Below are 20,935 nucleotides of genomic sequence, written 5' to 3' on the forward strand. Positions count from 1 at the left end.
CCTGCTCCACCCTCACTCGTTTGGGGACCTTGGACAAATTATGTAATCTCTTGGTACTTCCACTTCCTCATCTATAAAATGGGGCTATAATATGATACACACCTTCCCAGGCTGGTGAAGAGTAAAGCCATTTACACCCGTAACACTACCGAGAGCATTAATTAACTACCGTGTGGTTAGTGCTGTGACCTAGTGTAGGTGATTCAGTTGGGAGGGGAAAGAACTAGTCAGTCTTCATGTTTTGTCTAATTCTTTTTCCGCTAGAGCAGGGGTGACAAGCTTTTTCTGTAAAGGCCCACATGGTAAATATTTCGGGCTTGCAGGCCAAACCATCTCAACTGTTCAACTCGTAGTTGTGGTTTGAAAGCAGCCGTAGATCATATGTAAACAAACAGTGTTTCTGTTCCAATAAAACTTGATTTACAAAAGCTGGCAGCAGGCCTCTCTCCCATTCCCACCCTCCCTCAAGGTCACATCCTCTTCCCTCTGACTTGACCTGACACCATTTTCCCACATCTTTCAAGGTAGCTGGCGGATCCACACGGGAGTTTTCCTGTCCCCACAGGCTTTCTCTCCTTGGAACTTTCCCTGGGGCCAGACTTAGGCAGTTGCTCTGTCAAGTGTCGGCCTGACAGAGGCTGGAAGCCAGTTTGGGGTGCTTTGAGCTTCCTAGGTGTGGGGAGTTCCATTGACCATTTTTATTGAAAACTATCTCATTAGCCAGAAGTTTTAAAACAAAACATAGAATGGAATTTTCTGGCGAGAAGAGAAGTGGAAGGGAAGGCACTTTGGTCTTTTTGAGAAAGGGCTGCTGGCCGGTCCCTTCTCGGAACCTTCTCCACACTCTGGCCAGCCTGGACCTTTGCTCAGCCACCTCCTTTGTGCGCCAGCGGTCTACTTGGCTGGACCACTCTGCGTTCCAGGTTAATAAGAAGCACTCCTCCTGCTGCGGCCATTCTGAACCTTGTCAGAGCCTGGGCCTTTCCTGGCTGTCCCGGCAGCACCCTGCTTTTCTGGTGCAGCCTCCTGTTCTGGGGGCTTGGGTCCGATGCCAGGTTTCTCCCTGTGGCCACGTGACTCTGAGGGCTTCCCAGGGGCTGCAGCCCAGGTGCCCTCTCTGCCTGCCCCAGGCCTGTGCAGGGACTCTGCCACCAGGCTCTCCCTGCTGGCTTGTTGGCATCTGGCTTAGGGCCCCACTGGGCCTCTCATTGGGTTCAGGGCAGCCTGGCTCCCAGGGCGGCTCTGCCGCCCCAGGGCATGCAGTGAGCAGCCTGAGCCCTGGCGCCAGACGTGGGTCGTGCGCCCCTTCCGTCTTGCAGCCATGCTGCCTGGCACTGCCTGTCCTCAGTTCTCTGCCAGTGGTCCCCTGCCACCAGGAGGAAGCGTAGAAATAGCATGGGTGGAAGTGAAGGAGAGATCACTGTGGGGAAAGCTGTGATCACTGCTCAACCTTATTAGTGAGAAATCAGAGGTTTCTTGCATTCTAATTCTGGAAATAATGTTTAATCAGTGGCTGCAAGAGATGCTTCAAATAGAAAGCTGGTTTGTTTTTTATGTAAATAATACCTGTAATAGCAGACTTGTGTGGAACCTGTATTTGCCCTTCTCAGGAAGTGAGAGTTTGGGTTTTGTATCGTGGAGGGTCCTGGGTCCTGGGTCTGGATGAAGTGACTGCATTGGTGGACGTTAAGTCAGGAGAAGCTGAAGGCTACTTGCGCCATCAAGATAGAAAGCCAGAGGCCCAGACAGGCAGCAGAACTGCTTTGGCACACTTGCTGTACACGTGTAGGTGGGGAAGACACACACAGCAAGCAGCCACGGGGCCGCTCAGCCGCGGCCCCCTTCCAGGCTGGGCCCATCTCTGTCTGTCTTCCCCTCAGGTTTGAACTGATGCGCATGTGCTGGCAGTACAACCCCAAGATGAGGCCTTCCTTCCTGGAGATCATCAGCAGCATCAAGGACGAGATGGAGCCCGGCTTCCGGGAGGTCTCCTTCTACTACAGCGAGGAGAACAAGCCGCCTGAGCCAGAGGAGCTGGACCTAGAGCCAGAGAACATGGAGAGTGTCCCCCTGGACCCCTCGGCCTCCTCGTCCTCCCTGCCGCTGCCCGACAGACACTCAGGACACAAGGCCGAGAACGGTCCGGGCCCTGGCGTGCTGGTCCTTCGAGCCAGCTTCGACGAGAGACAGCCTTATGCGCACATGAACGGGGGCCGCAAGAAGGAGCGGGCCTTGCCTCTGCCCCAGTCCTCGACCTGCTGATCCTGGATCCCGATCCGTGCAAACAGTAACGTGCGCACACGGCGGCGGGTGGGGGGGAGAGTTTTAACAATCTATTCACAGCCTCCTGTACCTCAGTGGATCTTCAGAACTGCCATTGCTGCCCACGGGAGACGGCTTCTCTGCAGTAAACACATTTGGGATGTTCCTTTTTTCAATATGCAAGCAGCTTTTTATTTCCCTACCCAAACCCTTAACTGACATGGGCCTTTAAAAACCTTAATGACAACACTTAATAGCAACAGAACACTTGAGAATCAAGTCTCCTCTCTCTCCCTGTCTCTCTCTCCCTCTCTCTCTCACCTTTCTCTTTCTTTCTGCTTCATGATGGAAACACATTTGCTGCAAGCCCATCCGGGACGCCCTTTGTATTGGATTGAGGCAACGTCTGTCCCTCCATGGCCCCCCTGAACACACCTGCCGGTCACCATAGGTCTTTATAAAACACGTTGAGACAGGATTTTTTAACCGTATCTTTAACATTTTTAGGGACATACGAAATTTACAAAGGGCCATCGTTCATCCAAGGTTGTTACCATGTTAACGCTGCCAAATTCTGCCAAAACCCCGAACTTTCTCCCTCACCGTCCCCGCACTGTTCTTTTGTTTCCAGAGGCCTGAGCGAGCATGGTAGCTAGTCACTCGTTAAGAGCCACGCTGGTGATGCCCTCCATCCGATCGTCCCCTGGTGTTCTTTTCAAGTCTCACATTCACACAGGTCTGATTGCTTTTGACGAGGTTATTATTTGGGGGAACTGGACAGAATGAGACTTCCTCTCAGTGAAGATGGCTTCCCTGCTCCCCCTTCTGCACCCACACCTTCTAGCCCCCAGGAATTCTGGAGGAAACAGGCCCTGTCGGGAGCCTGGAAGACAGGCTTTGAGTAAAGGTCGTCCACGTGCCAGTCTCCTGTCCCCGCCCCAGCTCCCCACCTGGCCCCCAAGAACACAGATGGGAAGGGGTATCCAGGGACTCAGCCCAACTGTTTATGCAAGTTTGCAAGGAAAGAAATTCAAATACCACAACAACAGTACGAAGAAAAGCAGTAAATGGATTCAAGCATTCTAAGCTTTGTTGACATTTTCTCTGTTACTAGGACTTCTTCATGGGTCTTACAGTTCTATGTTAGACCATGAAACATTTGCATACACATCGTCTTTAATGTCACTTTTATAACTTTTTTACGGTTCAGATATTCATCTATACGTCTGTACAGAAAAAAAAAAAAGCTGCTATTTTTTTTGTTCTTTATCTTTGTGGATTTAATCTATGAAAACCTTCAGGTCTACCCTCTTCCCTCTCTGCTCACTCCAAGAAACTTCTTATGCTTTGTACTAGAGTGCGTGACTTTCTTCCTCTTTTCCCAGTAATTGATACTTATATAACATAATTTGCCATGAACTGTTTGATGCCTTTTTATAAATACATACCCCTCCCCGCTCCCCCTGCCCCGTTAGTTCTATTCTACCCCGTAGGCTCTGTGGGCACGAGGCTGGTGAGGGGAGCAGGTGGAGAGAAGGCGGGGCACCTGCCCTGGACCCTCTCTCCCCAGCCTGCTCTCACACAGCATTTGAGTCTGTTACAGTGCAAGACATGATACAAACTCAGGTCAGAAAAAAAGGTTAAATATTTCGCACATCCTTGTTCAGTGTTTATATTCATCATTGTTGAAAAGTCTCACCTTCTCTTTCCCTTGCCTTTGTTTTGGTTGTGACACACATATATCTATTTTTTTAATTCTTGGGTACAACAGCAGTTTTAACTGCAGACACTAGGCATTTGGATTACTATTTTGTTTTTAATGGATATTTAACCCTTCCATCCCATGGAAAACAGCTGCTGAGTCCAGGGGTGCAGCCGAGCGCGCTCCAGTGGGCCCATCTGCGGCTTCCCGCCACCACCCTCCAGACCGACCTCCCTGTCCTTAGAACTAGAGACTCCCCAGGGACCCCCTGGCACCGGCGGGGAGTAGGGCGCAGGGGCAGTATCCTCGGGGAGCCGGCCAGCCCGCTGCCAGCGCGGGACAGCGCAGGCGCCGCGGGGCCGAAGCCCGGTGCTCCCCTCCAGGGGACAGGAGCCCTGGCGCAGGCGCGCTGTTCCTCGGCCAGGAAGCCGCGTCCTCGGGGCCCGGGGGTCTTGTTTTGTTTAGTTTTTAGCACTTCTCACCAGAGTGATGACAGCACAAGAGTTGCTTCTGGGATGGAAATGTTTAAATTATGAGTAAGAACAAAGCTACAATATAATGATTGCTAGTTGTGACTGGAGATTAAACACAAAAAAGAAAGTTTGTAGTGCTTTTTTGCTTGTCAGTAGTTTCAGTCCCACTATTTTCTCTAGTCTCTGTCCCATAGTTTTTCCCTTAAAAAAAAAATGAAAAAAAGAAAAAATTAATTAAGAAGGTATTATATGTAGTTTTCTTTTAATTTATTTTGTGATACCAGTTTCAATCACTGTAGAGAAGCCCCCTTATGAATTTAAATACTGAGAAAAGGGTTTTTGTGTGTATGTGTGTGTGTGTGTGTGTGTAAGACGGGACAGTTTTTGGGTTTTTGTTGGTTTTTTTTCCAAACATTTATCTACCTCACTCTTATTTTTTATATGTGTATATATAAAAAGAATACATCTCACATTTCTCAGCACCTGACAATATGCCGTTGATACTGGTAACCTCATCCACACCACAGGCCGTACACACCAGGTGACGCAGGGAGAGGCCAGGCTGTATTCCGGGGTCAAATCAACACTAGCTCACCTCTCCACTCATTTCGAACAGCTCGCCTTTTTCTGCGACGTCTCGCTTTGCGTCGCTTCTGTTGTTCTCCTGACTCGGTATCCCAAGAGGCGGAGAGGGGCCCCGCCCGGTTGTCTTGGAAACCAGCTACTTGGTGCAGATTGGGTGGCGGACAGGGAAGAGCAGTGGTTTCCAGGTCTTGAGGACAGGCAGTGCTGGGGCCGGGGTCAGGTGGTGTCTCCTTAGGGCCCCCGTTGTCCCTGTGGCCGTGGGGTGGGTGCTGGGTGGGCTTCCGGCTAGGCCGGCTCAGCCCCTCGTGCAGCCGCTTGGGCACCAAAAGCCCGCTCGGGGTTCCTGACCTGACGGCCAGCCTCACGTGGAATGTACGGAGAAGAGTCCCCTTCTCCCTCTCCAGGCAGTTCTCTCAACCTCACCCTCACTCACCTCCTCCCCAGGGGAAAACAAAGACATACCAAACCTTCGGGCTGGAAGGGGCCAGCGGTGGGCGCCGTGCCCCCGCTGGGGCTGTGCCTCATACCCTCGTCCCGCAGATCACGGGGTGGACGGCGCACCCCCTCCAGCAGCTGCTCTCACAGGCACTAGCATTTTTTCTGGGAAACGCAGTGGGCGTCTCCCAAAGTGTGGCGGCTCCTTTACGGTCCCAGGACTGCAGTTACACTCAGGAGCTCCTCCCTCCTGCTAGAACACCCCTCCCCTTTCCCAAGTCCCCTGGGATCTTAAGGTCATTGAGAAATAATGTTTGATCAGGGTTTCCCGCTTCCACACTGTAGGTGACCCCTTGGAATAGTGGCCTCTCCTCTCTTTTGCACATACCTACCGGTTTCCACAACTGGATTTCTACAGATCATTCAGCTGGTTATAAGGGTTTTGTTTAAACTGTCCGAGTTGTTGGTGTCACTTTTTGTTTTATGTAGGTGGTTTTCCTTTTAAGTAGAAAGAAAACACTAACAGTATAGTGCCCATCATAACAAATGCTTCAGAAACACTTAAATAAAAGAAAATTTTGCTTGTGTGATGGTGCAGTCATTTTACTGGACCAAACCACCCACCTTAACTATACCAAGGCATCATCTGTCCACAGTTCTAGCCTAATTTTATGCTGATTTTCCCACCTCTTCTTGGTTTCCTCCTTTGTATGCTCCAAATAACTTAAGCTGAGTTGTGGCATTCTCCATGCAGCCTCCTGACAGCAGCTCACACTGCTTGAAGTGACGTGAACCACTGAGGCACATCATTGAACTGATGTGAGCATTAAAACATGATCACACACAGCCCTTCCCTGAGGCAGCAGGAGCTGGTGTATTCTGGAGACGTTGTTGAACTTCAGCTGGGTGAGACCCAGACCACCCCAGGACTCCCTTAGAGGATGTCCTGACTTTTGACACAGTTGGAATGTGCTTCCCCCTTGGAAGATAGAAGACCGTGTTCATGGCCGACACTGGCCTTTCCTTCCAGCCTGTTTCTTATGACTTGGAACAACATTTCAATGATAGAAAAAATGGTTATTGTGGAACTAAATGGCAAAATGCTTGGCATGAAGTGGTGTGTTTCAGTTGGGATAACAGATGTAAGAGCCAAGTATGACGCCAAATTCTAGGCCAGTTTGTTCCACCAAAACCTCTTTCTCAGCAGCCCACCTCTGCTGGCAGGTGGCTGCACGGGATGCAGGCCGCTGTTATGGCAAGGTCACACTTAGATCAGTGAGAAGGCTAGGATGCTTGGTCCAAGGTCCTCAGCTGTCACTGTTGGGTCCTCCAGCCAGACAGTGTCAAAGGCAACTCCTTTTCAAAACACAGGCACCCTCCAGTTGACAGTAAAGCTCCATGGTATGCCTTGGCCCATTCCAGCAGTCCCAGTAATGCATTTAAGGTTTGGGGTTTGTTCTTTTGTTAATGGTACTTTTGTGTTTGTTGGCTGTCTTTTCTTTTCCTGGGCTAAGCAGCATTGGGAGATACGGACCAGAGATCCACTCTTTAAGAACCAGTGATGAAAATCAAACTTTCTTACTCCACTCTGACATAGTTGGTGGTACCAATGAGAACTTCAAGAGAGGATGTTGTTTAGATTGAACCTCTGTTGCCAGAGATGCTGAAGATACAGACCTTGGACAGGCCAGAGGGTTTCGTTTTTGGCCTCCAGCTTAGATGACTAGTTTGGTCATTTAGAGAAAAAGCAGATGAACACTCCTTGATGGTGGAATGATAAGGCAGCAGGAAACCATTCTAACAGGGATCATGAATGACGTGGAGAGAGGAAGCACAAGCAGAAGGTACAGGGCTTGGAAGAAGTGTGGGCTGTGCTTGGAACTTGATGGTTTCTGAAGGTATCAGACCACATCAAGGCTCAACAGTCATCCATGGGCATTTGGTTTCAACAGATAAACCTAAAACATCCTACTTTGGAAACTGTTACTGCGGAGTTCAGTCAAATTGTTCCAAGAACGCAAACTGCATCGCACCCGTCAGGTGTCAGTTCTGGGGCATGACTTTAGGGTTTCGTTTTATTTTGTTTCTGCAAGAACATAATGATCACTCATCTGTATGTCCATGTTTGTGTGTGTCCACATCTTTCTGGTAAACATCGTTGTAATTAGTCACTCATTAGCGTTTTCAATAGGGCTCTTAAGTCCAGTAGATTACGGGTAGTCAGTTGACGAAGATCTGGTTTACAAGAACTAATTAAATGTTTCATTGCATTTTTGTAAGAACATAGAATAATTTTATAAAATGTTTGTAGTTTATAATTGCTGAGAATAATTTAAAGACACTTTTTTTCTCTGTGTGTGCAAATGTGTGTTTGTGATCCATTTTTTTAGGACACCTGTTTACTAGCTAGCTTTACAATATGCCAAAAAAGGATTTTTCCCTGACCGAAGCCGTAGTTCACCCTCTTTCCCCCCATGTTTTGTGCCCTAGTTTATAACAAAGGAATGATGATGATTTAAGAAGTAGTTCTGTATCTTCAGTATCTTGGTCTTCCAGAACCCTCTGGTTGGGCAGGGGATCATCTTTTACTGGTCATTTCCCTTTGGAGTGTAGCTACTTTAACAGACTGAAAGAACCTCACTGGCCAAGGAAACAGCAGAGGTGTTGCAGCCCAGTGGTGCCATGGCACCTTCGGCATCTGGTTGGGTCGGTTTGGTAGTTGTACTGTTATACAATGCCTTGAGATGGAAGGACTCCATTGCGCAGCTAATGGTTTTCACAGTGAGCACAGCATAGAGACTTATCACACAAAAGATGGTAATTCTGGTGGTGCACGCAGGCCATTTGCTTACATGCCTCATTATCATGATTAACGCTTTGCTATAACAAGGAAGAAACCCTATTTATTTTTATTTAAGGCAGAACACCGAACATATATTTTTTTTTCAGTACAAAACAAATTCTTTTTAATAAAAACTATACACACACCAGATTTTTTTAAGTTTGACTCCATTTCCTCTAGCTCCCAGTGGGTTATTGGCCGTGTTAACACAACCCCACAAAATCCCCATCATTGGCAACGTTTGGGGGTTTTGCTCTACATGGGAGAAAGATCCAGAAACAATTTGGGTTTTGTTTGCAACTTTTCATTTGGATGTTTGGCGTTGCACAGACACATCCACAGGTGGAGTAGATGCTTGGCAAAAACACCTGTCTGCTTTCTAAGCCAGTGAGGTTGAGGTGAGAGGTTTGCCAGAGTTTGTCTACCTCTGGGACAAAAAAAAAAAAAAAAAAATCAAACCAGAAGGCGCGATGGAATGGATGCATCGCAAATAATGCATTTTCTGAGTTTTCTTGTTTAAAAAAAAAAAAACTTTTTAAAAAAAAGTAAAAAAAAAAAAAAGGTAATAACATGGCCAATTTGTTACATAAAATGACTTTCTGTGTATAAATTATTCCTAAAAAAATTCCTCTGTTTATATAAAAAATCAGTAGATGAAAAAAATTTCAAAAGGTTTTTTTGTATATTCTGTTGTAAGAATTTATTCCTGTTATTGCGATATACTCTGGATTCTTTATGGAAAAAAAGAAACTGTCTATTTTGAATGGCTGAAGCTAAGGCAACTTTAGTTTCTCTTACTCTGCTTTTTTCTAGTAGTTAAAGTACTACATGGTTTAAGTTAAATAAAAGAATTCCGTATGCATTTTTGGTCTCTGATTTTGCCCCACCCTCCACCCCTTCTGGAAGAATCACCACACTTCTGAGCAGAGAAGCTGAGCTACATGTGGCATGTGTGTTCACACATGTCGCTGGGAGGTGTTCTGCATGAAGGCTTCGCTCTATTTCTGACAGCTGAACCTTCTCGGCATGCAAATTGCTGGTGAACAGGGAAGCTATTCTGTTTCTCACTCCATTAAATCAGCCAGAAGAAAATTTGAATACATAAAATATAGAAATCTGTACTTGATTTTTAAATGATGTGTAGACTTTTCCACTGACAAAAGTCAGGGCAGGTTTGATCTGGGTGGCTCTGAGGCAAAGGACTTTCTACATATTTTCATGTCCTTGTTGGTCCCTCCCAGCCAGCACACCTCCTCAGAGGGTGCAGGTGAGGCCATAGACATGCACACAGGATGCGGCTCCCTGGCGCTGCTCAGAAATGTTAGTTACTTTCCAGCCAGCGAGCTTGGCCTGCCCCAGGGACTCTACAATCTGGGCATCATTATCTTTGCCAGGGGAAATGGTTATGGTAGGAAGTGTGAATACATGTTCTAAGGAAACAAGCTGTACATGTTCTAGAATGAAACCTGAGACACATCAGGAAGACAAGCTCATCATTCATTAAACTTTGATCATGGGAAATTATACTCCAGTAATAAAATCAGGCTACTGGACAAAGCGCTAATTAGCAAGGTGTAGGCAGCAGAAGTAAATGAAAGGCCATGCTTACTTAAGACCTGGTGAGTCTCAAATACTTGGACCTAAAAACAAAAAAGAGGGGACTCTCAAGCTTGGCATTGCCCCGGGGTTTTGCTTTCCTTTGTCACGGAGTGGCTGGCGCTCAGGGGACCCTCACTAGATGACCGATGACTAACAGCAGGCTCATTTCTGAGGCTTGGGTGGGTGTCTGGGCTCTAGTGGGGAGGACACAGGAACCCAGCAGGATTCCCACGTTCCCCGGTGGGTGATGCCATGCTTCCAGGCTGTGGAGGCGCAGTCCGCACCTGTCCTCAGCCAGAGGAGCAGCAGTTTCTTCTGAGGATGAAGGTGCTGGGTCTTTAGAAGTGTTAGACCCTCTCCCCACCATGCCACTGCTTAAGCCCACAATCTAGCAGGGCTATTTCCATATTTACCCTCACAGGTCCAGCAACAAGCCCACATTCAGTAAAGTTTCCTCTCATCACTGATGGACTTTCACATCCATTCTCTCACCAGATCTTCACAACAACTCTGCAAAGGAAGGATTTTTATTACTCTGTTTTACAGATGAGTAAACACGCAGATATGTCCAAGACCCCCAGCTATTAAATGACCAACTCAGGGCTCAGCCTTTTGAAGCTGTGTCAGCTTTCAAACTGTCTCAGAACTGCGGCGTATCAGCCATAACTAAACAGACCCCAGTGTGTATCAGCGGGGGATGGCAGGCCACTTAGACCAGGATGTGAACTGGCCCTCTGGGGTTCTCCCTAAAGAACCTTGGAGGCCACAGAGGGGAGATGACAGGGACGTTCTTCAAGAGGGAGCTCTGGGCCTCCAACTGGATGACATCTAAGAGTTTGCTTGGCGCCAAGCCATACGCATTTTACAATCTGAAATAACACTGGAACCGAACCGGGTCCCAGAGGACGCTTGCTTGCCACCGTCCTGAGACAGAAGCTAAAATAAGGGGGTGTCCAGGGCTCTGGGCAGCAGGTGTTTGCCTACAACTACAGAAGGCACTCCACATTAACAGCCGTGCAGCAGGACCTATGCTTGCTGGCCAGACCGTCCCAACCCACTTGCTGCCTTTGATCTGCTACAGTAGGACTTTGATCTGTTTTACGGCAAGTGAGCCAGTTTCATTTGCAAAGGGGTCCTGTAAAGTCTATTACAAATGCACAAGTGTGCTGGAGGGCTAATGGTAAAGCGAGCTCCTTTGCCCAGTTCCTTTGTTATTAAGGTGCAGCTGCTTTTTCTTACAGTGAATAAATCTGGGTACTAAGTGACGATGATTTTTTTTTTAATGGAATTAAGTGAAAATGATAGCTGTGAGCATACCAACATAAGAAGAAATTTCCCAGAGCTTAGCCACCTTCAAGCTCTTTCTCCAAAATACAGTGTTGCTAATGGGGTTCCCAATGGAAATTTGCCCCCAGAAAACACTGGACAAGTAAAACCTTGTTGTGAACAGCTTGGAACCGTGTCATAAAGGCAAAATGAAAGCTGAAAAGGGGAGGTTCTGTTTCTTAAAAGGTAGGGATAACACTGACCATGGCAGAGAAGCTAAACCCAGCTATTAACCTTTGCTTTAGGACCAAACACTACTGGGGGAATGTAAAGTGATACAGCTGCCATGGAAAGCAGTATAGCAGCTTCCCCAAAAAAGTAAACATAGAATTACCTTATGATCCAGCAATACACACACATACACACACACACACCAAGATTCTAACACATATTTGCACACCAGTGTTCATAGTAGTAGTATTCACAATAACCAAAAGGTAAAAGCAACCCAGTGTCCATCAAAAGATGAATGGATAAACAAAATGTAGTCTATACATACAATGGAATATTATTCAGCCTCAAAGGAAGGAAATTCTGATGCATGCCACAACATGGATGAACCTTGAAGACATTATGCTAAGTGAAATAAGCCAGTCACAAAAGGACAAGGATTCCATTTATATGAGGTCCCTAGAGTAGTTAAATTCAGAGATGGAGGGTAGAATAAAAGATGCCAAGGGCCTCGGGGGGAGAATGGTGGAGACACTGTTTAATGGGTACAGAGTTTCCGTTTGGGATGATGAGAAAATTCTGGAGATGGATGGTGGTGATGGTTGCACAACAAGTGAACGTACATAACGCCACTGAACACTTAAAAATGGTTAAAATGGTAAATTTTATGTTATGTGTATTTTACAATAATTTTTTAGTAAAGTTAAGAAAGAAAAAACCAAACACTAAAGACTCAGTGGCTCAGAAGCTGCCCACAGCATCTGGATGCACAAGCTTGGAGGCCCAGAGTGGGGCGCCCGAGTAGCAGCTGCACCTGCGTTTCCCATGGTCGGCCAGTCGCAGGTCATCCCACCACACAGGGCTCGCAGAACAGGTCTGGGGTCCCAGAAATCTGGGCAGGATCACACAGGCCTGCTGCATAGACTTTTAAGAGGAAAAAAAATTACTAGCATTTCATTTTATTGTCCGGAAAACCATAACTGAAGCTAGTTAAGCCCTTGTGAAATGTCTGCCTTTCAGAGTGTTCTTTCTTCTGACAATAAAATAACCCTTTGTGATTTCATTGGGCTAATTCAGAACTTTTTTCCTCTGTGTAAACTGTTTTACAAGCAAATTTTTAAAAGCCTCTCAAAGCACAGCTGAACTCTACATACAGGAATGAAACATTTAATTTTCTCTAAAGGAGCAGTCCCCCAGTTGGTTCCCCTTGTCTGGAATCGCAAAGGCTGAGTTTCCTGTGAACCAGGCGTTGAGACCTGGTTTTCTCAGTCTCCTCCAGCATTTCCTGGATGATAACTTGCAGGGCTTTTCCCAGCAGGCTAGCCGGAAGCGAAGGAGATAATGGAGGGACATGGACGAGCGCCGCGCACCCATTTCCATGATGCAAAGACAGGTAGTAGGTGTAATCGCAGACATACCTACAACCACACAAAACGCCAAGTTACTCCTTGGACCAGCCTCTAACCTCAGTGAAATGTAAGCAGAAGCGCCAATGAAGCATCCGCAAAGCATGAGGGAAGACTGCCACCAGGGAGACCCAGGTTTTGTTCTTCTGCCAAAGAACATGCTGCTGGGAATGAGCCATGGAGAGACCGGCTCTTGGCCTCATGTCCAGCAAGTGGCTGAACCCTGGAAGGGACCAGATTTTCAACCAACTAGTCCAAAACGTTCTCCCCTCAACCCCGTGAACCTTTCTCATTCATGTCTGCATTGAGTCATTTTGTTGTCACAGCTGCTTCAGGTCTTTGCTCACAACCCTGCCACCTCCACCTTTAGCAGGAGTTAACATAAATCTTTAAGTTAACGGATCCAGAGATAAGACAGGAAGAAACAAAAAAAAGAAGATAAGAAACAAAAAAAAAAACTAGATGGAACTAACTGGGGACGAGATGGCCACAAACCTGACCTCCAACAGACCCTGGGTCTCACTATGTGTTGATTTTTCTAAATCAGCATATTAAATGACACATCTACCGGCTGCCATAACTGGACATTAAGGACCAAAAAAGCATTAAAAAGGGGGTGGCACTCTAGTCCCCTGAAAAAGCCCTGCCCCTTCCCAGGTAGACTAATGCATATGCCTCCCCATCATTAGCCTCACTCCTATCTTTAAAATTAAATCCCTCTCACCAAGTGGGTGATAAGTTGATCTGTAAACTTAGTTCCTGCTTCTCCAATCTCTGACCGCTGAATAAGGCTCAACCCAAGCAGGAAAAAGAACCCTCTCCCGCTGAGGCAGGGCGCATCGGCTCAGCTAGGGCCTGAGCAGGGTCCATACAACTTAATTTGGTAACAAATTCTGGCATCCAACAAGGGGCGCATTCTGTCTGTTAACTCAGGGTTACTCACTGACCCAGGGCCAACAAAGCCGGCTAAATAACTGAGCTGTTTGCCCCAATTCTCAACCGCTGGGCCAGTAAGGGCTACTAAATTAAGCCTGAGATTGAAAAGCAGCCAAGGATCAAGTGGAGCACTCCTCAGGTAAAGAACATCTCTTTGTTTCATGTGTGTGACATAAGCCCTAGTCTCTGTTCTTGATATGAGTGAAGCTTCAATCTCTGTTCTATGTGGTTTTGTTTGTCCTAATGCTCTTGGAAATACATGCCACAACTGTGGGCACGGGTTGAGCACTTGAAGGCCACTATGGCGTTTGCCACCAAAAAGGATAAGTTGGTCATGCACCAGGGTAGATGAGCGCTGGGTACCCTGCCAACCAGAAGCAAATGTCCGTGTAAGTAGGCACACTGTAAAACATTCACAGCCCCAACCTCTACAGCGTTCCCACCTCTAGGGTATAGTCAAAAATCCAAGAGCACATCTTCTGTGTTGGTTCCTCTTGCCCTAACTTGCCATCCCGGGGCAAGGTATACGTCTCTGTTGGGTAGGTCCCTCCCCACTACCCTCCACCACAGATCCCTAGGGATCCCTCCTCTGAGACATGAACCCTTTAAAAATCTTGTTTTCATCAGATTTCTGGAAAATCACTTTGTCTAGTTGGGGAAGGAAGAAGAGGACCCCCAAATTGTCCAAAGTCCTTGGGTCCTCGTAGCTAAGAGTATAGAAAACTGGACACATACCAAATGGGCATTCGGCCTGCTGCCTGATTACCTGTAACGGAGCAGGGACACACCCTTTGTGAACAAGCCTCCTTGACTACCGGAGAGGCTCTTTAACTGAGCAATTTATCTGATTAGAGAACGCGTATTTCCCACTCCCCCTTCACCCTATCTCTGGGGACTGCTTGCTGAAAGATATCTCCTACAGCCCCACAGTGGGTCTGGGAACATCTAGTCACTGACTTAAGAGGGCCTTTATAGGGACTTCCCTGGTGGCGCAGTGGTTAAGACTCCACGCTGCCAACGTTGGGGGCCCGGGTTCGATCCCTGGTCAGGGAACTAGATCCCACATGCATGCCGCAACTAAGAGTTTGCAAGCCACAACTAAGCAGGCCACGTGCCAAAACTAAGAAGCCGGTGAGCTGCAACTAAGGAGCCTGCCTGCCACAACTAAGACCTAACACAACCAAATAAATAAAATAAATAAACATTAAAAAAAGGGGGGGCTTTATAACTAAGGCCCTCTTGGACAGTGTCTCCCCTTCCAGCCCCTGCGAAGATTGGTTCAGGTTTCAGTTAGAGCTCCTAAACCACTTGGTGTGGGTCAATCTTGTGGGATCTGCGTCGCCACCAACCCTAAGAAGAGGCCACTGGGAAGTTGGAAACAGACTAAATAAGGACTCCCCTGTATGGGTAATCAAGCCTCTATCCCAGTGAACGCTGTTAAGGTGCATTCTCCATAACTGGAAATTCTTTGAGTAGCACCCACTAACAGGGAGACAGCTTATTTTCTTTTGTAACACCGCATGGCCCCAATATAAACTGGCGGATGGAGAAAGTCGGCCAACTAACAACTCTCTAAATTCTAATACTATTTTTTAATTTGACCTCTATAGCCAGCGTTTAAAAAAAAAATGGGATGAGATCTCCTATGTCCAATTTTTCATGGCCCTTAGCCAAATAAAGGGCTTCTGGAAAAAATGCAAGGCTAGTTCAAATTTCTCTTTCCTGGAATTGGAATCTCAGCCTGAGGATCCTCTTGACTTCCTCCCTCTGCTAAGGGTAGCTGCCCCCGCTTCCAACAGTTCACCTAAGACTCCTGAGTCATCGCCATCTTCCCCTACCTCTCCTGAATCCCCGATGCTCTCTACTCCCTCAAGTTCACCACCTCCCTACCTGGTGCCCCCTCTTCCGCCCAATGGGTGGTCCCCCTCCCCGACTCTTTCACCTCCATCTCTCGGTACCCCTTCCTTGGGGACTAGTCCAATGCACACCTGTAGCAGCATTCAGTACCAGCCCTCTGGAATCAATAAGCTATTACCCCTTCAGGTGGTTCCCAATGGAAAGGGCGAACTGACCACTGCGTAGGTACCCTTCTCTTCTTTGGATCTCTATAACTGGAAGGATCGATCCAAGGGTTTAAGGGAAGACCCCGAGGGAGTCCTTAATTTAGTCTGGGGAATACTGCACAATCATTTGAGTGGATACCCAAACCCTCCTAAACATCTTATCGTCTGGGGAAGAAAAGGTACTGATTATAATTAATGCAAGGGAGGAAGCTGCTAAGACCAATCAAAATAACGCGGGGCATGCGGTATACCAGCCTGGAGTCCAGGCTGTTCCCGACACGGACCCTGGGTGGGGCCATCTAGAGGAAAATGGTCAGCAGCACCTCACACATTTCAGGAATTTGATTCTGAAGGGCATTCAATCAGCGGGGAAGAAACTTATAAATTGGAGTAGGTTCAAGGAGTCATCCAAGGACTGAAGGAAAATCCCTCAGCCTTCCTTTAGCACCTAAGGGAGTGTCTCCGAGTGTATACAAACATAAACCTGGTGTCATTGGAAGGGCAGGCCATTATTAAGTACCATCTTATTTCCCAGAGTGCCCCAGACATTAGGAGAAAATTACAAAAGTTGGAGAGAGGGCCCACCACACCTACTTCCCGGCTGGTGGAATCAGCATTTCGGGTGTTTAACAACTGGGATCTGGAGGCCGATACAAAGGAAGATAAACGAGCAGAACAAACTGCCAGTTCTCTGGCTTTAGCAATTCAGGGTTAATCGACATCCAAGGGATGACACCCCCCCCGCCACACACACACACACACAAGGGACCCTGTAACATCAATGAGTCAGCTGGGATTTCGAAGACCATGCCCACAGTGGAGAGAAGGGCTTAAAGACAATCAGTGTGCTAACTGCATAGAGGAGGGCCACTGGAAGGGGGAATGCCCCAAATGTCTCAGAAGGAGACTAAGTGGACCACCATGTCCTGGCCCACCCTCACTGGTCACACACATAAAAGAAGAGGACTGAAGGGGCCCAGGGGCTCCTAGGAGCGCCCCAGAAATTACCCCCAAGAAGCCTTGGCTGACCCTGACTACAGGTGGCAAAAAGGCTGACTTTTTAGTCAATACAGGGGCCACTTACTGGGTCCTGAACACCCAACAAGGCAAAATGACCAAAGATAAGATAATGGGAGTGAAAGGGAAGCCGCAGGAACGCAATATTATAGAGCACCTTGAGTGTGATTTGGAAGGAAAAAAGTTATCTCACTCGTTCCTGTATGTCCCGGAATGCCTAATTCCTCTAATAGGAAGAGATTTACTATATAAATTGGGAGCTACAATTTATCTCAGAGACACAAAACTTAACATCAAAATACCTAAGACTCCCTTCCATTCCGTAGTGCTCATGCTACCACCCTCTGCCAAGAATAATGGCTCAATTAACCTTGAGGGGATTAATCCCTCAGTATGGGCCCACGACACTGTGGGCAGAGCCAGGAGGGCACCACCAGTCGTGGTCAAGCTGCGACCCGCCTACAATCACCCAAATAAAAAACAATACCAATTAAGCAAAGAAGCACTAGCGGGCATTAAATAGAAAGTCTACTCAAACAAGGGCTTCTTAGACCCTGCCATTTTCCTTGCAAAACTCCTAATCTGCCAGTAAAAAAAAAAAAAAACACAAGAGATACTGGCTAGTTCAGTACCTCCAAGCTGTAAATGAAGCTATGGAGGAAATTCACCCAGTGGTGCCAAATCCCTACACCTTACTCTCTACCCTAAACTGCGAAAGGATTTGGTATTCAGTGTTAGATTTAAAAGACACCTTCTTTTGTGTGCCCTTAGCCCTGTAATCTCAGTACATTTTTGCATTTGAATGGCAGGTGGCAGCATGAAAAAACAACATTTTTGCTGGATGGTTCTGCTCCAGGGATTTAAAAACTCTCCCACCCTTTTCGGAAAGGTTTTAGCTGAGGCTCTTAGTGACCTTGAGTTAGAACAAGGGACTGGGACTTCCCTGGTGGCACAGTGGTTAAGAATCTGCCTGCCAACGCAGGGGACACCAGTTCAAGCCCTGGTCCAGGAAGATCCCACATGCCGCAGAGCAAGTGAGCCCGCATGCCACAACTACTGAGTCCATGCACCTAGAGCCCATGCTCCACAACAAGAGAAGCCACCGCAATGAGCAGCCCGCGCACCGCAACGAAGAGTAGCCCCTGCTCGCCACAACTAGAGAAAGCCCACACGCAGCAACGAAGACCCACTGCAGCCAAAAATAAAATATAAATTAATTAATTAATTTAAAAAAAAAAGAACAGGGTACTATACTTCAATATGTGTATGACATTCTAATCGCCACCCCACCAAAGAGCTTTTCGACCATAACACAGTTAATGCCTTAAATCATCTGGCCGAGAGAGGATATAAAGTCTCAAAGGAAAAAGCCCAAATCTCCCTCCAGCAGGTAGAACACTTAGGGTTTAATAATAGAAAAGGGGCACAGAGCACTATCTAAGGAGAGGAAAGAACATATTTGCCAGATGGCACCCCAAGTACGAGAAAACAGCTCCAGGGTTTCCTGGGAATGCCTGAGTTCTGCCACATATGGATCCCCAATTCTGCCTTAATTGCTAAGCTCTCGTATGAACAATTATAAAGGAAGGACCTTGACCATTTTGAGCAGACTCCCAATTGTGACTGGGCATTCCTAGAACTCAAAAACCATCTCATGAGAATCCCCGTGTTACCTTTACCCTACCTGAGTCTCCCTTTCCATCTACATGTACATGAGAGAGGAGAAACTGCCCTGGGCTTGCTTAAACAAAAACTTGGACCTCTGACTCAGGTTGTAGCCTGTTTTTCTAAACAATTGGACCAAACTGCTAAATGAGGGCCCCCATGTTTACAGGCTGTAGCTGCTACTTCTCAGCTTCTCAAAGAAGCTAACAAATTAACTTTTGGACAGCCTCTGACCATCTGGACCCCACACCACCTCGTAAAGGTAAGGGGGGCAGACTGGTTATCCTCTGGTCAAACCCTCCAAGTCCAAGCCATGCTTCTAGACAACCTGTCTGTGACTCTGAGGCGCTGTAATGGCCTTAACCCTGCCTCCTTGCTACCTCAGACAGGTCCAAAATTAACTCATGATTGTGAGGAAGTTATGGAACAGGTTTATTCCAGCAGGGCTGACTTAAAGAGCTCCCCTAGAGAGAAGGCAGGATTGGAATGGTTCACTGATGGGAGTTGCTTTATGAAAGATGGAAAACAAAAGGCAGGCTACACAGTGGTTTCTGTCACTGAAGTGGTGGAAGCTAAAAGCCTTGCCCTCTGGCTGCTCTGCTCAGAGGGCTGAGTTAATTGCCCTAATCAGAGCACTAGAACTGGGGAAAGGGAAAGTTGTCAATATCTACACTGACTCTAAATATGCTTATTCAATCCTACACACCCATGGGGCCATCTGGAAGGAGAGGTGAATGCTGACCTCAGGGAATAAACAGATTAAAAATGGGGGGGGTGAATTATGAGGCTGCTGGAGGCTATACTCCTGCCAAAGAGTATAGCCTGTATTCACTGTAGAGGCCATCAAAAGGGAGAAGCAGAAATAATAAGAGGAAATAACAGAGCAGATATGGCAGTTCAACAAGTATCAGATAGTGGGGACAGACTTCAAACGTCACTCCTACTGGTACTCCCAGATCCTAACTCTTACACTCCCATATACACCCCAGAAGAAAGAGAAAAGCCTTTGAGATGGGGCTATTTTAAAAGCCCAGAGGGGCTTCCCTGGTGGCGCAGTGGTTGAGAATCTGTCTGCTAATGCAGGGGACACAGGCTCGAGCCCTGGTCTGGGAAGATCCCACATGCCGCGGAGCAACTAGGCCTGTGAGCCACAACTACTGAGCCTGCGCGTCTGGAGCCTGTGCTCCGCAACAAGAGAGGCCGTGATAGTGAGAGGCCCGCGCACCGCGATGAAGAGTGGCCCCCGCTTGCCACAACTAGAGAAAGCCCTCGCACAGAAATGAAGACCCAACACAGCCAAAAATAAATAAATAAACAAATGTAAAAGCCCAGAATATCAGGAATGGATGGTTAACGATCATGGGCAGCTGTTCCTCCCATCAGCTACTGCACTCCAAGCCATCCGGGAAGCTCACCAGAGCACACGTTATGGGCAGGAGGCCCTGTGTCAATGGCTCACCAAATCCATGACTACTCCCAACTTCTGAAGTCTCCTTAAACAGGTGGTTGAAGCTTGCACTGTCTCCAGAATAACCCCAACACTTACCGCCCACCAAGGTCAAGGGAGTGACCCCCACCCAGTATAGAGGCACATATCCAGGTCAAGACTGGCAAACTGATTTTACAGTAATGCCCCGGGCACAAGGAAATTTTTAGATATTTGCTGGTTTTGACTGACACCTCTGGCTGGATGGAGACATTCCCAACCCAAATCAAGACTACCTCGGAGATCTCTAAGACCCTGCTCAAAAAAATAATCCCTCAGTTTGGGCTCCCTAAATCCATTCAAAGTGACAGTGGGCCCACCTTTATTTCTCAAATTACTAAGGAAGTCTCTAGAGCCCTAGGAATTAAATGGAGTTTACACTCTTCTTGGAGACCACAATCTTTAGGAAAAGTAAAAAGAACAAATGAAACTCTCAAAAGAAATTTAGCCAAACTATGTCAAGAGACTCATCAACCTTGGATCTCCCTTCGCCCCACAGCACTTTTGAGAATGCAATTAGCCCCTAAAGGAAAGCTCAGGTTAAGTCCATAAGAGATCATGTATAGGAGGCCCATTCCTGAAGGATCCGGCTACAAAGCCAACCTTAGGGATATGGACCAAACGAAATATGCCTTACAGAGAGGGGAAATAATCAAAGCTTTACACGCCTAAGGGAATCAGGAATTGCCTTCCCCTTCTGACATGGTTTTACATTCTTTGTCCCCTGGGGATTGGGTTTATTTGAAAACCTGGAAGGCTGGAAATCCACAAGACCAGTTAGACCCCAAGTGGACAGGACCTTATCTTGTTATCTTGACCACTCATTCAGCCTGACAATTGCAGGGCATAACTCCGTGGGCCCACCATACCAGAGTGAAGATGGCACCTACACCTGAGGAAGAAGTTACTGAGCCACACACTCAATACACCTGTGAACCTGTCACAGACCTTAAGTTACTTTTGAAAA

General features: G+C 47.2%; 2 protein-coding genes across 12 annotated transcripts in view; one reads left to right on the plus strand and one right to left on the minus strand.

Moving 5' to 3' along the window:
* IGF1R (insulin like growth factor 1 receptor) overlaps positions 1-9,161 on the plus strand; it is a 310,095-nt gene extending 300,934 nt beyond the window's left edge. For both annotated transcript variants that reach the window (XM_082448429.1, XM_082448430.1), the window contains exon 21: positions 1,881-9,161. In XM_082448429.1, the coding sequence (XP_082304555.1) occupies positions 1,881-2,262 (382 nt within the window). In that variant the 3' untranslated portion in view covers positions 2,263-9,161. The remainder of the gene's footprint in view (positions 1-1,880) is intronic.
* PGPEP1L (pyroglutamyl-peptidase I like) overlaps positions 1-20,935 on the minus strand; it is a 63,930-nt gene that overhangs the window by 3,516 nt on the left and 39,479 nt on the right. For 3 of the 10 annotated variants that reach the window (XM_082448473.1, XM_082448478.1, XM_082448477.1), the window contains one exon: positions 12,335-12,813. The exons of 1 other annotated variant lie outside the window; for it this stretch is intronic. In XM_082448473.1, the coding sequence (XP_082304599.1) occupies positions 12,563-12,813 (251 nt within the window). In that variant the 3' untranslated portion in view covers positions 12,335-12,562. Of the gene's footprint in view, positions 1-1,900; positions 2,041-4,488; positions 4,639-8,820; positions 10,409-12,328; positions 12,814-20,935 lie in introns of those variants that run through there. 6 more of the 10 variants (XM_082448481.1, XM_082448482.1, XM_082448474.1 and 3 more) reach the window with 6 other exon arrangements.

Source organism: Balaenoptera physalus (assembly GCF_965194825.1).
Source record: "Balaenoptera physalus genome assembly, chromosome: 2".
Taxonomy (NCBI): Eukaryota; Metazoa; Chordata; class Mammalia; order Artiodactyla; family Balaenopteridae; genus Balaenoptera; species Balaenoptera physalus.